At 36.1% G+C, this 15086-nt stretch overlaps 1 protein-coding gene across 2 annotated transcripts in view; it reads left to right on the forward strand.

Moving 5' to 3' along the window:
* Window positions 1-321: 321 nt before the first annotated feature.
* The window catches only part of LOC143024753 (leucine-rich repeat-containing protein 57-like), a 36493-nt gene continuing 21728 nt past the window's right edge, over window positions 322-15086 (forward strand). For both annotated transcript variants that reach the window (XR_012966297.1, XM_076183872.1), the window contains exon 1: window positions 322-530. Coding sequence is in view for 1 of the 2 variants with exons in the window: in XM_076183872.1 (XP_076039987.1) it covers window positions 435-530 (96 nt within the window). In the remaining variant the exon portion in view is untranslated. The remainder of the gene's footprint in view (window positions 531-15086) is intronic.

Genomic DNA, 15086 nt, shown 5'->3' on the forward strand with positions numbered 1-15086 from the left:
ATGTGTCATATGTGTACTGACTGGTATTACTTATGATTGTCTCTGGTCCCCACCCCCTACGTATGTTGCCTGTGTGACTTAGTGTAGAACTAAGAATAACAATCTAATGAGGGCCACAATGGAAATAAGCGTACATGCTTTTTGTGTTATCCTCTTCAATTTACAATTATTATTTCGAACTATGTGTTCTTGTCATTATTTGCACTTCATGTATATTGATTCTTTGCCAAATAAAGTCTATCTATCTATCTATCTATCTATCTACACGCATTACTGCCTTTGTGATCGATAACAAGTTGTGTTTGTGTTCTCGCTTTCCCAAACTTGTTGACATTCGTGACGAGTTGTCAGATAACATCGGCGGTCGACAAATAGCAGGAACTAGAAAGCGGAAGACTAGAACTTACTGCGTAGTCTCTGTTTTCTAACAAAACATGGGGCAGACTAGTTCAGGCGTTAAAGCTCATATGGAGACGGCTCAGAAAACAGGAGCTTTAGTTCTTTCGAACAGAAAGCTTGTTACAAATGAAGTAAGTTGTATTTGTCATACTTCGGTCTTCATTATTTGATCCAGATGACTGAATCTGTGTCGCCAAGTTAAATATTATCGTGTGTATATGTCGTTTTTTTATATTATATCTTACAAGAAAGCTGAGGGATATGTCAGTGTGCTTACTGTACACAGTATAAGTGTGTTTGTAAAAATATTGGTACTGTAACTATTATTTTGTTTTCCTTTTTATTTTTTGTGCCGAACCAAAGCTAATGAAATGTATAGGATAATCATTATCATATGATAATAGGTAATTAGTAAAATTCCAGGATCACTCAAATGCAGATATGTAACACAAAATTTACATTGCCCAATGGCCCCTAATTTAATATAAGCTAACATAACCTAATTTAACAATTCATAGAAAAAAATATAGATCTTTGAAATGCAAAATAGAAAGAAGTGAAAAATGGGTAAATTTTGAGAAGTGCACACCTACGTGATATAGCAATAGAAAATTAAATACTAATTTTGTAAATTATAATACATCTGTGTGATAAATGTTATTCTTAGCAGAAATTAATAATAGAAAAGGTTGCTAAAAGCTATAAATAAACAAATGTAGCTGCTTTGGTTGGTTGAGATGCCATCCATGTTTTGGTATAGGACAATAGGTGGAGGTTGAAGAAATTAAAATGATAAATTTGTCTATTCTAACCTAATCTATCATAATCTAACCTACCTATCTAACCTGCATTTAGTAATGTGATACCTGTGATTCTGGAGGTCATCAGGGTTATTGTCATCTCTGACCTCTGAATCTATTAAAAACAAAGATGGCGTCTAAAGGAGTCGAAGCCACATAATTTGTTACTGTATAGGTTTTTGCAATGTTTTCTGATATTGATTTCTGCTAAGAAAAATATTTATTACATTGATGCATTATAATTTCCAAAATTGATATTTAATATTCTAATGCTATATTGCATAGGTGTGCAGTTGTAAAAAAATACCGAAAAATGTGTTTGTGTCCTCTGGATTTCTGTCTTTAGGAAAATAAGATAGAATTGTACATTCCTGTGTAATAGAAAAAAAAAAAAGGTAAATTATTTAGATGAATATTACTGCTGCAATGGGTAAACACCTATCCAATATAGCAATAGAAGATTAATTATTGATTTTGTAAATTATAATACATCAACTTAATATGTAATTTTTTTGGTGGAAATCAATAACAGAAAAGTTGCTAAAACCGATTTACTAACAAATGAAGTCATGGTGGGTGAATGATATGCCATGTTTATTTTGATAGATGCCAAGGTCGAAGAAATGAAAGGATGATAAATTCATCTATTCTAACCTAAACTAAAATATGTAACCTAACTTGTATTTAGTAATTTGGTACCTGTGATTCTAAAGATCATCTGGGTCATCATCATCATCATCATCATCATGGATGCTGACAGCCTGATTAAGTACTCATTCAGACTACAGAGAAGAGGCTTATGACAGAGTAGACAGGAAGGCACTGTGGAAGGTATTGCAGATATATGGGATAGGAGGAAAGCTGTTAAGAACAGTCGAGTTTTTACGAGAGGAGTAGAGCTTGTGTTAGGATGAGAAATGGAGAGAGTGAGTGGTTTGAGGTAAAGGTGGAACTTCATCAGGGATGTGTTATGTCACCTTGGCTGTTCAATTTATGCATAGATGGGGTGGTGTGAGAGGTAAATGCAAGGGTAGTGGGTCAGGGATTGGAGATGGTTAAAAAAAAAGAAAAAAAGTGGGAGATAAGCCAGTTGTTGTTTGATGACAACACTGCACTTGTAGCAAGATCAGAGGAGGGATTGAGGAAGTTAGTGACAAAGTTTGGGAGGGTGTGTGAAAGAAGGAAATTGAAGATGTGGGTAAAAGTAAGGTGATGAGATGTACAAGAGGAGAAAATGGTAGCAGACTGGAAGTGAGTATTAAGAGAGAGACTGGAGGAAATAGATAGTTTTAGATACTTGGGTGCAAATGTGGTGGAAAAGGGAGGAGTGGAGGTAGAATGTAGATTAAGAGAAGCAAGTAAATGCCTTGGAGGATTAAAAAGTGTAATGAGGAATAGACATTTGGGAATGGATGCTAAGAAGAGATTGTATGAAGGAATGATTGTGCCCACGACAGCACTGCATGGGGGCAGAAACATGGAACATAAGAGAGGAAGATTTTGAATGTGGTTGAGATGAGGTGCCTGAGAAATATGATGGGGGTTACTAGGCTAGATAAAGTGAGAAACAAGGTGAGGAGAATGGGAGTGGAAAGGGAGTGCATGCAGTGTGAGAAGGGTGGACATAATCCCACTAATAGTTGGATTATGTCCACCCCTCTCACATTGCCTACTGCCCTGACCCCCCTTCCCCCTCCTCCTCCCCCCCTCCCCCTCTCCCTCCCCCCCCCTCCTCTGAGACGATCAGCTAGGGTCAGGTCAATGGCCAACACACTATTGTAAGCCTTCACAAGTATATGGAAAGACGTCGCCTTGTTCAATCTGTGAAAATGTAGTTGTTCTGTGCCTGTTTAATTGTGTTGTGTTGAACTGTAATTTAAGAATGACTCCTTGAAGTCGAAACGTCAAATTGTGTTATTAAAATGGATAACTTCGGACAGCTGGTTTACGATCACTCTCCCAGAGTCAGAAATATAGTGAGGAGAATTGAAAATATTAGGAAGAAGATAAATAATTGTGACAATGCTGTGGTGTTTAACTCAGTGTGCATCAAAGAGAACCTGCGCCCCAAGTATACAATATATATATATATATATATATATATATATATATATATATATATATATATATACAGACGCTCCTCTACTTACGTTCATTCGTTTTACGTTTTTTCGATTTTACGTTTGAACTGACTAAAAAAAATTGTAAAAAAAAAAAATTGAGTGAATTTTTTAGTTTAGCGCGCTCTCCGTAGTTCAAACGATACTTACGCATGACGCTGCGTCCATTGTTTACATTACACAAACGACAGACTGAAAGTGCCTTGCCTCATCCTCCTCCTCCTCCTCCACCATCTCAATTTATGTTGCTTGAATTTAATTTATTTGAAATTAATGTTATTATTTTACAATGTTATGTGTATAATTAATGATTTAGGGGTGTTTTGTAAGATACGGTAATAGAATTTACGGATGTATAGTACAGTAACAACTTACGTTCATTTTCAACTTACGTTCGGCCGTTCGGAACGTAACTAAAACATAAATTGAGGCGTCTGTATATATATATATATTTATAATGACATGTTCTATAATTCTGTCTATTTTTTTAGGTCATTCCAATTGTAGAATGATTCTATTGTAAGAGTGTGCTACAGTCACCATTTTCTCTCTCCATCTTTGAGTATTTTTATTGTTGCCACCTTTGTTTTCATGGAGATGATTTGCTATTTTCTACTGCTGCTACCATTGCCACTATCATTACTAACCTTTCACTTTTCACCAACCATGATGGGTAATGGATGCACAGAGTATTTCACAATAAAAATAAAATAAACCTTTATCTCAAGAGAACTGGGATGCTGGGAGTATGTACTCAGTGGTACTGCACAGTGGGAGTAACAGCCAGAATTTGTACTAGGTGGAATTGGCTCTCAGAACAAAATGATGTTGCAGACAGGAAATGGGAGCCCAATGAACACAATTTGGATTTGTGGTTCTCTTTGTTCATATGTCTAAGAGTTTGTAAGTAGAGGAGCATCTGTGTGTGTATATATATATATATATATATATATATATATATATATATATATATATATATATATATATATATATATAGATGTGTACATATGTATTTACCTAGTTGTATTTTGTGGGAGGAGAGCTATGCTTGTAGTGACCTGCTGTTGTATCTATTCACAACCAGTTTTTTCTTAGTCATGCATAGTTTTAGCATTCACTGTTTCCTCTTTCATTTTGTTCCAGATATCTATTACTCTGTGTAAAGCTATTCTTTTTCAGATCTCTTCTGTAAGTGTCTTTTATAAGTTTCTTCTTTTGTCCTCTTGTAGTTCTTCTGTCCCATTTTAGTAAGTCATCCCTATCAAGAATTTCCAACCCTTGCCATAATTCTGTAAATGGTTATCAAACCACCTCTTTCTCTTCTTTGTTCTATGGTTGGTAAATTTAATTTGTCCAATCTTTGTCCGTATGTCAAATTGCAAAGTGATGGTGCCATCTTTGTCATTGCTCTTTGAATTCTTTTGTAGTTTCTTTATATATATATATATTTTTGTACTAGGTGTCCATAGAGATGCTGCATATTCCAATTTTGGTCTTATCAGTGTAACTATTATTTTCTTTACCATTCCTTCATCCATGTAGTCAAAGGCCACGTTCATTGATCTTAACAAGTTAAAAGTTTCTCTGACTAATTTATTGACATGTTTGTCTGGTGTCATGTCATTTGAGATAGTTACTCCTAGGTCCCTTTCTGAGTTTACTTTTTTACTTTGTACCAATTTTATATTGACCTGAGATTCTATTTTTGTTTTTTCCAAATTCCATTATACTACATTTCTTAATGTTGAAATTCATTTCACTCTTTTGACTCCATTTCCAGGCTTTGCCCTGGTCTTCTTGAAAAGATTTGAAATCTTCCTTTGTACTTACTCTCTTTAATAGCTTCGCATCATCTGCAAAGTTCATATAACATTCCACGCCTTCATCCATGTCATTTATATGAATAGCAAACATTATCAGAGCCAATACAGAGCCTTGGGGGACTCCGCTTATCATATCTTCCCAATTTGAATTTTTGTCTCTAAGAACCACCCTTATTTTTCTTCCGTTCAAGAAATCTTTCATCCATTCCAATAATTTTCCTTGTATTCCACCTATTGTTTAAATTTTTCTTAGTAGCTTTTTGTGTGGCTTACAAAAGCCTTTTGTAAGTCCAAGAAAATGCAATCTGCCCATTTGTCTCTTTCTTATATTATTTCTATTAATCTTGAGGGGGTGAGGTAGTATGTGTGAGCAAAATTTAACACAGCCCGAAGGGATTTCTCTCCGTCTTCTCCTTTTATGCATGGGGGGACGGAGAGGGGTGGTCGCCGATTTAATGAAGCAGCCTTGCTGTGGATGTGCTGTGTCTTGCGACACTATTTCTGACCCAGGGCAGTGGACAAGGTGCAGGGATGACCCGTCATCCAGGAGGTACCAAGATAAGAGGGAGGGTGGAGGGGGTCTGGAGTGTATTCAGGGATGGAATGGGTGGAAATGATTTTATGCCTTTTCCTTTTTGGCTACCTCCCTTGTAAGGGGGAAAAAGCCTTGGTATATGTATGTAAAAGTATATTAGGTTTGTGGTACATGATCTTCCATTTCTAAATCCAAATTGTTTAGGGTTTAGTATATTGTTCTCTTCCAAGTGTTTCATCCATTTATTTTTAATAATTTTTTGGGTGTGTGTGTGTATACATATATGAGGCCTCGCGTGGAGAAGTGTCCCATGCGCCAATTTTTAAAATGCCAGAAATCGCTTCCAAAGTTTTGGAAACGTAAAACATGAATAACTTTGTTGTCATTGAAGCTACGAGCATAATGAAAACATTGTTTTAATGTATTTTTCAAGACAAAACCACCGATGTGAGTTACAGAGAGATCAAAACAAAAACAAACAACATGTAGACAAACAAACAAACAACCAACAAAACCAGATGACCTAGATGCTAGGCCATGTTAGGAGCCGGCACGCTGTCGTACTCCATGTTTATATTATCTGGGTCATCAGCATCGTATTCGCTGTCAGAGGACACCAGAGCACCTTGGTTGCGGAGGTCCTGCTGCCGAAGCAACAGGTCCCGCCACCACTGACGATTATCGGCCTGGGCGATGAACTCGTCAGTCAGGTACTGTAGGTCAGTGATCTTCTCCCTCGTGAGCAACCTGTCATATTGGTACTTCACGGGGAGGTTGACTGTGGACAGGTCAAAGAAGTCTGGACTGTAGGCTCCTCTGGATGGCATGAGTTTGACCTTGACAACACCGCGGCTGGGTGCTTGCCACACTACTCCACGCCAAGTCTCGACTTGTTGTGCCGGCCGAGCGAGCTTGAGGTTTTACCACTTTGTTTTAGGAGCGTTTCGACCATATTGCAGGTCACGTTTTGTCCTTTCCGACATGCTCGGATTGAAGTAGAAGGGCCAAAATAGTGTTATATGTGCGTAACTCAAAACCGGCCATTGTGTCGCATGGGACACTTCTCCATGCGGGGCCTCATATATGTATGTATGTATGTATATATATATATATATATATATATATATATATATATATATATATATATATGTATATATATACATATATGTATATATATACACACACACACATACACACACACACACACACACACACACCCACACACACACACCCACACAATTTCAACGAACGGACGGCTTGAACAACGCTCTTATTAAAATTGCAGCTTGTGTATACCAACGAAAAGAGAAGTGCCTATTAGTAATTGCATTGGGGGGGAAAAATCTAGAGAGGCAATAGGTAATAAGGAAAAGAGGAGAAGGGGAGGGAATTCTGGGGAAATGGACGGAAATGAGGATGTGGAGGACTTGGCCCAGGCAGACGGGCGTAAGGTCAACATGAAACGACCACCGGATGACGAAATGGCAAATAAAAATGTAAAGATTAGAAGTATAGAGAGGAGAAATACAGTAGAAAGTGACGAGAATATGTTCCAGGGATTTAAAGAGGGTGGGGGGGACACAACCCCCCCCCCGACTGATAAGACTAGAGGAGAGAGTTGATAAGGTGATCGAGGACTTGGAACGTAAGTTAGGTAAGGTAGACTCCATCTTCCAGAGAATTGAAAGGTTGGAACAACTAGAGAAGGCTAACAGAAACTTAACTGAAGAAATAGAGGACCTAAAAAGACAGTTAGGAAATGTAAAGGAGGAGAATGAGAAATTGAAGAAGAATAGTAATGAAAACAGTGAGAAAATAGCTACAGAAGCTAAAAATTGGAGAATAACTCAAGAAGGGAATAAGGTTTCATTCACTGACATAGTCAAACAGCAATTGAAAGAACATAATGAAGACTCAGTTATTAAAGTGATGAGACAGAAGGAGAATATAGTAAGAGAATTAGCTGACAAAAAGAAATGTATAATTATATTAGGAATGGAAGAGAAACATAACCCAGATAGAACCGCAAGAATCAAGGAGGAAAATGAAAGGGTAAGCAGTTTATTAAAATTAGTCCAGGAAGATGAACCAGAAATTATAAAGGAAATTGAGGAAAAATTCAGACTCGGAAAATATAGTACAGATAAGACCAGACCAATTAAGATTAAATTCAGGTCACAAACAACGGCAGAGAAAATTCTATCCAAGACAGGGAAACTAGCAACAAATGATCAATATAAAAAGGTATGGATAAAAAGAGAAATGAATAAGGAGGAAAGAGAGGCAGAAAAGCAGAAAAGAATTGAAGCTAAGGCAAAAAACGAGGAAAGAACGGAGTCAGAGAAAGAGAGATTCTATTGGAGAGTAGTGAACATGAAAATAAAGCAGTTCGACATACTAAAGAAAAACATAAGGGAAACAGAGAACACAATGGAAGTGGCAGAAAACTAAGAGTGTCTTACACAAATATAGATGGATTGATAACAGGATTGAATGAACTGAATGATTATTTGAAAGAAAAAGAACCGGACATAATGGGAATTGTAGAAACAAAATTAAAAGGCCCACTACCACCCAACAGTGTAGGACATGATACATACAATTATTGGATTAGAAACAGAGAGAAAAAACAAGGGGGTGGAGTTATGTTCCTGACAAAGAAGGATATAAACGTGAAAGGTGTCATATATGGAAAGAATACAGTAGAGATGATTATGATAGAAGTGGAAGACCGAGATAAGAAGAGCAGAAAATTTGTGATCAATTATGTGCCTCCGAAAACAGCCTCATGGGAGGAGAGTGAACATAAAAGTATGTTAGAGGACACAAAGATAGCATTAACTAAAATAATGGAAGACGGAGGAAGAATAGTTATGATGGGCGACTTTAATTGCAAAGAAATCTGCTGGGAAGAAATGACAGTAAAGAGTGGTGATGACTCATGGGGAAATGCTCTACTTGAGATGATTACTGACCATTCAATGACACAATGGATACAAGAGAACACTAGGTATAGAAATGAAGAAGAACCATCGAGGCTAGACTTAATAATTACATCTGAACCTAGAATAGTGGACAAGATTGAATATAAAACACCAATAGGTAAAAGTGACCACATATTGATTGAACTGGAACTTAATGAAGAAAAATATATGAAAAGAAATGAACAATATAGAAAAGGAAGAATGATGTATGAAAAAACAAACTTTGATAAAATAAGAGAATTCTTCCAACAAGAAAACTGGGAAGAAATATACAAAGAAGAAACATCAGTGGAAGAGAAATGGAATATTTTGACAAAAATTTACAAAGGAGTGGAAAAGTATGTCCCAAGACAAAAACAAGAAAAAGAATATGTAAAATGCTGGTACAACAAAAGTTGTAGGGAGTTAAAAGGACAAAAGAGACAAAGCCTGGACCGGATGGAAAAAAGACAGAAGACCTGAAAAATGGAAAATATATACTGGTTATAGAAATGAATATGTACAAAAGTGCAGAGAGGAAAAAAGAAAATATGAAAAAGATGTTATAGAAAAGTGTAAAGATCAACCAAAACTATTCTACAGATTTGTAGACAATAAACTGAAAAACAAACAAGACTTGGAGAAATTAAGACAAGGAGGAGTTGAATACACTGAGGAAATGGAAATGGCAGAAATTATGAACAAACATTTTAAATCAGTGTTTACAAGGGAAAATATACAACCTGAAGAGATTGAGTGGAAGGAAAAAGTCCCCCCTATGGAAGAAATAGAAGTAACGAAGAATGAAATATTGACACACTTGGGTAATTTTGATGTCAGAAAATCGCATGGGCCAGATGAAATAGCAAACTGGATTCTGAAAGAATGTAGGAATGAACTGGCAGACAAAATACATAGCATAATAAGCAGTTCCTTAAAAGAAGGAAAAGTTCCAGAAGATTGGAAAAAAGCAAATATAGTACCTATATATAAAGGAGGAAATAAAGAAGAACCTACCAACTATAGACCAGTCTCTCTAACAAGTACAATAGCAAAAATATGTGAAAGAATTATCAAAAGTAGATGGGTAAAATACTTGGAAAAAAACAACGTACTAAATCCAAGGCAATTTGGATTCAGACAAGGACGATCATGCGTCACCAATTTAATATGTTTCTATTCAAGACTAATAGATATAATACAAGAAAGAGATGGATGGGCTGATTGTGCATTTCTAGACCTAAAAAAAGCTTTTGACAAAGTACCACATAAGAAGTTGCTTAAGAAATTAGAATATGAAGGAGGAATACAAGGTAAATTGCTAAATTGGATGGAAGACTTTTTGCAAGAAAGAAAAATGAGAGTAGTGATAAGAGATCAGCACTCAAAATGGAATGAAGTAATAAGCGGTGTCCCGCAGGGAACAGTTCTGGCCCCAATAATGTTTGCTATATATATTAATGATATGGATGAAGGAATTGAAAGCTATATGAGCTTCTTTGCAGATGATGCAAAATTACTGAAAAGAGTGAAAACTGAAGAAGGATTGTGAATCACTACAGAGAGATCTAAATAAAGTACAAGAATGGAGTAGGAAGTGGGAGATGGAGTTCAATACAAAAAAGTGTAGTATAATGGAATTTGGAAAAAGCAAAAACAGAATAACAGGATCATATAATTTGGGAGAAGAAGGAATAAAAAGAGTAGAAAATGAGAAGGACCTGGGAGTCATTGTTATGAATAATATGTCACCTGAGAAACATATAAATAAGATTTTTGGAGAAACTTATAATTTAATAAGAACAATCAAAGTGGCATTTACATACCTGGATGAAGAAATGGTGAGGAAAATCCTAATCACCCTGATAAGACCAAGATTGGAATATGCAGCAACGATATGGTCACCAAGTACAAAAAAATGTATAAAAAAACTTGAAAGAATACAAAGAGCAATTACTAAACTGGCACCAACACTCTCAAAACTATCATATGAAGAGAGACTACAAAAACTTAAACTACAGACACTAGAGCAAAGAAGAGAGAGAGGAGATTTGATAGCTATTTACAGAATCATGAAAGGCATAGAAATTACTGATAGAGAGAATCTGATAAAATGGGATGACAGAAATACAAGAGGACACGGAAAGAAAATAAAAAAAGACAACTATAGAAGAGTTTTGAAAAAGAACAGCTTTCCTCACAGAGCAATAGACAGTTGGAACAAGTTAGATGAGAAAGTGGTGTGTGCAAAAACAATACATGAATTTAAAAATAGTTTAGATAAAATGAGATATGAAGACGGGACCTCACGAGCATAGCTCCCCTTCCCGTAAAATACAACTAGGTAAATACAACTAGGTAAATACACATAAGTAAACAATTATAATATACATACAGATGTAGTTGTAATATAAATTAAATATATAAGATTTTGGAAAACACAGGATTGTTAGCATGTATTCCAGTTTTGAAAAAAAAAACTCTGCAAGAGTAATTTCTTTGAAGATGACAAAAGTAAGTTTGGACATAGAGAAATATTCCTGTGAGTTATGGATATGTATAATGATTTACCTTGGCATGAATTTGAGAGAAGGCTTAAAGTTTGGTAGACACAAGACAGAAATTGAATTAGAAAGCAAAGATATTGCCCATCCCATGTTGCCACTGTCAACAGAATTGTCGAATATTAATCTTGAGTCAAGGGGTCAATAATGAGGCTCTATCGGCAATGTGAAATATCTTTCATTGAAAAGACATGTACCTCACTAGGTAGTAATTTGTATATTATAACTTGTAAGTAAAGTTTTAGGTGTACATAATCATGATTCTTTTAGGCTGAAAATAATATTTTTTATTGGGACAGACTCCAGGAATGCTAGGGCTGTGTAGCTTGCTGTGTCTGACACGGGTCTGTATATTTTCACTTGAGTCATAGTACTGTAATATACCATAAAGTAAGGCACTTTCTTCAAAGATCTCCATATTCACGCTGAAATGAGCTTGAAACACAAACTTATATTCAGCTAAGTAGGGATGTACAAATATTAGATACATATGCACTTAGCACTCAATGTTGGCATCATGCTTTTATTGTCAGTATATTCCATTAATATTCTCACCTCTATGTGGAGGTATATCCCTGAGAGGCTGGTATTGTTCTCAGGATAGGGCCTAAGATATGTTAACTTTGACTTTTTTTTCCAAAGTTTCTTTACATAAGGTGAGCTGACTACTGGTAACTGTTTCCCTCCTCTTGTTGTTTGTTGATGACATGGAAATAGACCCACACTAATACAATACAGATTTTCATCCAATTGCCAATAGCTAACACTTCTGTCTTTGGGGACATTATTGTGCTGAAGAAGGGAGGTCATTGCGATGCTAAAGGAGAGATTCAAGGAGGTATTTTGTTTGGAAAAGCCAGCACCTCTATCCTTATTGATAGTAACACTGAAGAGGTGGAGTAATATAGAGGTAGTAAGGAATAGACTCGAGAAGAGTAGCAGAATGAAGGAATAGTAGAAGTTAATATGATCAACATTATTTTTTGAATGGAGATTAGTCTCAAATCATAAGAGAATGCTGCATGATTAATCCTTAGGGACATACCTAAAGTTCCTGAAATACTGACTGAATAAAACTTATATAGTCAATATCTTATGTTGGGAGATTTGAAGAGGATAACAGAAAGGAGGGATGGTAGGAATTGAGAGTTATCAGATTCTTCACTGGCTGAAGAATAGTTTGCAGCCATAAGGGAGTTCTTTATTACTTTGGTATGTAGCTGTGTCATTCAAGTCGCTAGAATGTTAACTGCATGCAACCATACAGTCACTACCCCATGTCAGGAATACAACACAGACAACAGTTCAAGATTTTTTATGAGAGTGATCCATGTGGGGATATAAGATCTGCAGGTGGCTACTGTTGATTTGTGAGTCTCCATTTAATCAAAATGATGGTAACAATTATTATTATCATTATTACTCTTATTATAGGAATGCACTCTATCAGATATAAGGTTCAGCAAATCTTAGTTTAATCCATGAACCATTTGACTGTTCCACAGGCACCTCAGGGATCCAGTTCTTGGTGAAAGTGTGTTAAGGTATTCTGAGCATTGGTCAGTTGGCGCTTCCATTCCAGGGTTGCTGAGGTCTTGGGGGATCCAACCTCTGTCCAGTCTCTTGGTGTCTTCCTGTGAAAACATGCCTCCTTGATATTTAGTGACGTATGGGGTGAATCTGATATCAGGATCATAGTTTCAAATCAAATCCTACATACAAGAACATGTAAAGTTCCAAGCCTTTGAGCCCACTGCTAAACAAAACCCTGTCTCATATAATTCCATGAGTTGCATCAATACACCAACCTCTACCATGTCACTCATGCAAACTTCTTTATTTCATCTCTCCATCTTCTGTCTGGTTTCCCTCTTCCATGCTTCCCATATCACAGTGTCCAGTCAGTAATGCACTTGCTCCATTGCCTTTCATTCTTTCACACTAATTTCCCTGCCCAATTCCATTTCCTATCTTTAAGACTGACCACCATACTCCCTACTCTATCAACTCTGCACCCCTCCTATGACATCAGACCCATAGAAAAATCACTCCCAAGAGAAACTAGAACTGGACTAGCATGATTACATTCAGGTCACCATCCAGTTTTAAGAGTACCAGCACAGAATAGGCCTAGTTACAGAAACGAATTACCTAAGATGCAACCATCACAATGAGAACACTGAATACCTTATTTCACACTACCCCACCATAGCTATACCCAGGCAGCAAATCAATATTTTTTCATTTAGTGACTTGCAGGGCAATACAATAGCTATTGCTGATTAACTGGGAGCTGTGGGTCTCCTTCAAGAGAGACCTGGTGTAGCGGATTTATTGATTGTATGTATGCTTATTTCATAGCCCTAGTGGTCTTGTCATTAATTATATATTTGTTTTGCAGCCTTGTCTCTGACCTGAGCAGTGTGGCAGGGAATAGGGATGACTGTGAGGGGCTGAGATGGGAGGGAAAATAAATTAATTTTGGATGAGTGTAAGGTGGACATATATATATATATATATGTATATGTATATATATGTATATGTATATATATATATGTATGTATGTATGTGTGTGTGTATGTGTATTTACCTAGTTGTATTATATGGGAAGGGAGCTATGCTCATGGTGACCTGTCTTTGTATCTTTCAGCATCAAGTTTTTTCTTAAAATCTTGAATAGTGTTTGCACACACTGTTTTTTTTTTTATCTAATTTATTCCATGTATCCAGTACTCTGTGGGAAGCTATTTTTTTTCACATCTCTTCTATAGTTATCCTTTTTGAGTTTCTTTTTGTGTCCTATCTAGGATTTCCATTCCCTTCATGATTCTATAAATAGTCAGCAGATCTCTTTCTCTTCTTTGTTCCAGAGTTGGTAGTTCCAATTTGGACAATCTTTGTATGTTAATTTGGAGAGAGTTGGTGCCAACTTTGTCATTGCTCTTTGTATTCTTTCTAATTTCTTTATATTCTTTTTAGTACTGGGTGTCCATAGTGTTGCTGCATACTCCAGTTTTGGTCTTATTAGTGTAACTAATATTTTTTTAATCATTTCCTCATCCAAGTAATTGAATGCCACTTTCATTGACCTTAATAGGTTGAAGGTTTCTCTGACTATTTTATTGATATGTTTGTCTGGTGTCATGTCTTTGCTGATTATTACTCCAAGGTCTCTTTCCGAGTTCACTTTTTTGACTTCTTCACCAATTTTATAATTTCTTGATATTCTATTTTTACTTTTTCCAAACTCCATTATACTACACTTCTTGATATTGAAGTTCACTTCCCACTTTTGAGTCCATTTCCAGATTTTGTCTAGGTCTAACTGTAATGATTCACAATCCTCCTCTGTTCTTACTTTCTTTAGTATTTTTGCGTCATCTGTGAAGAAATTCATATAACACTCCACTCCTTCATTCATGTCATTTACGTATATGGCAAACATGATTGGAGCCAATACCGAACCTTGCAGGACACCACTTATCATTTCTTCCCAATTCAAGTATTTGTCTCTAATTACTACCCTCATTTTTCTCCCAGTCAAGAAGTCTTCCATCCATTCCAATAATTTTCCTTTGATGCCACCTATTGATTCTATTTTTCTTGTTAGTTTTTTGTGTGGTACATTATCAAATGCTTTTTGTAGGTCTAGAAAGACACAGTCTGCCCATCCATCCCTTTCTTGTATTATTTCTATTAGTCTCGAATAGAAGCAGGTCAGGTTTGTTTTACATGATCTTCCTTGTCTAAATCCAAATTGATTTGGATTCAGTATATTTTTTTCTTCCAGATGTGTAACCCATCTACTTTTGATAATATTCACCTATATTTGCTACTGTGCTTGTTTGGGAGACTGGTCTGTAGTTGGTTGGATTTTCCTTG

The sequence above is a fragment of the Oratosquilla oratoria genome, chromosome 1 (assembly GCF_046742065.1).
Source record: "Oratosquilla oratoria isolate Oo_2021 chromosome 1, ASM4674206v1, whole genome shotgun sequence".
NCBI lineage: Eukaryota > Metazoa > Arthropoda > Malacostraca > Stomatopoda > Squillidae > Oratosquilla > Oratosquilla oratoria.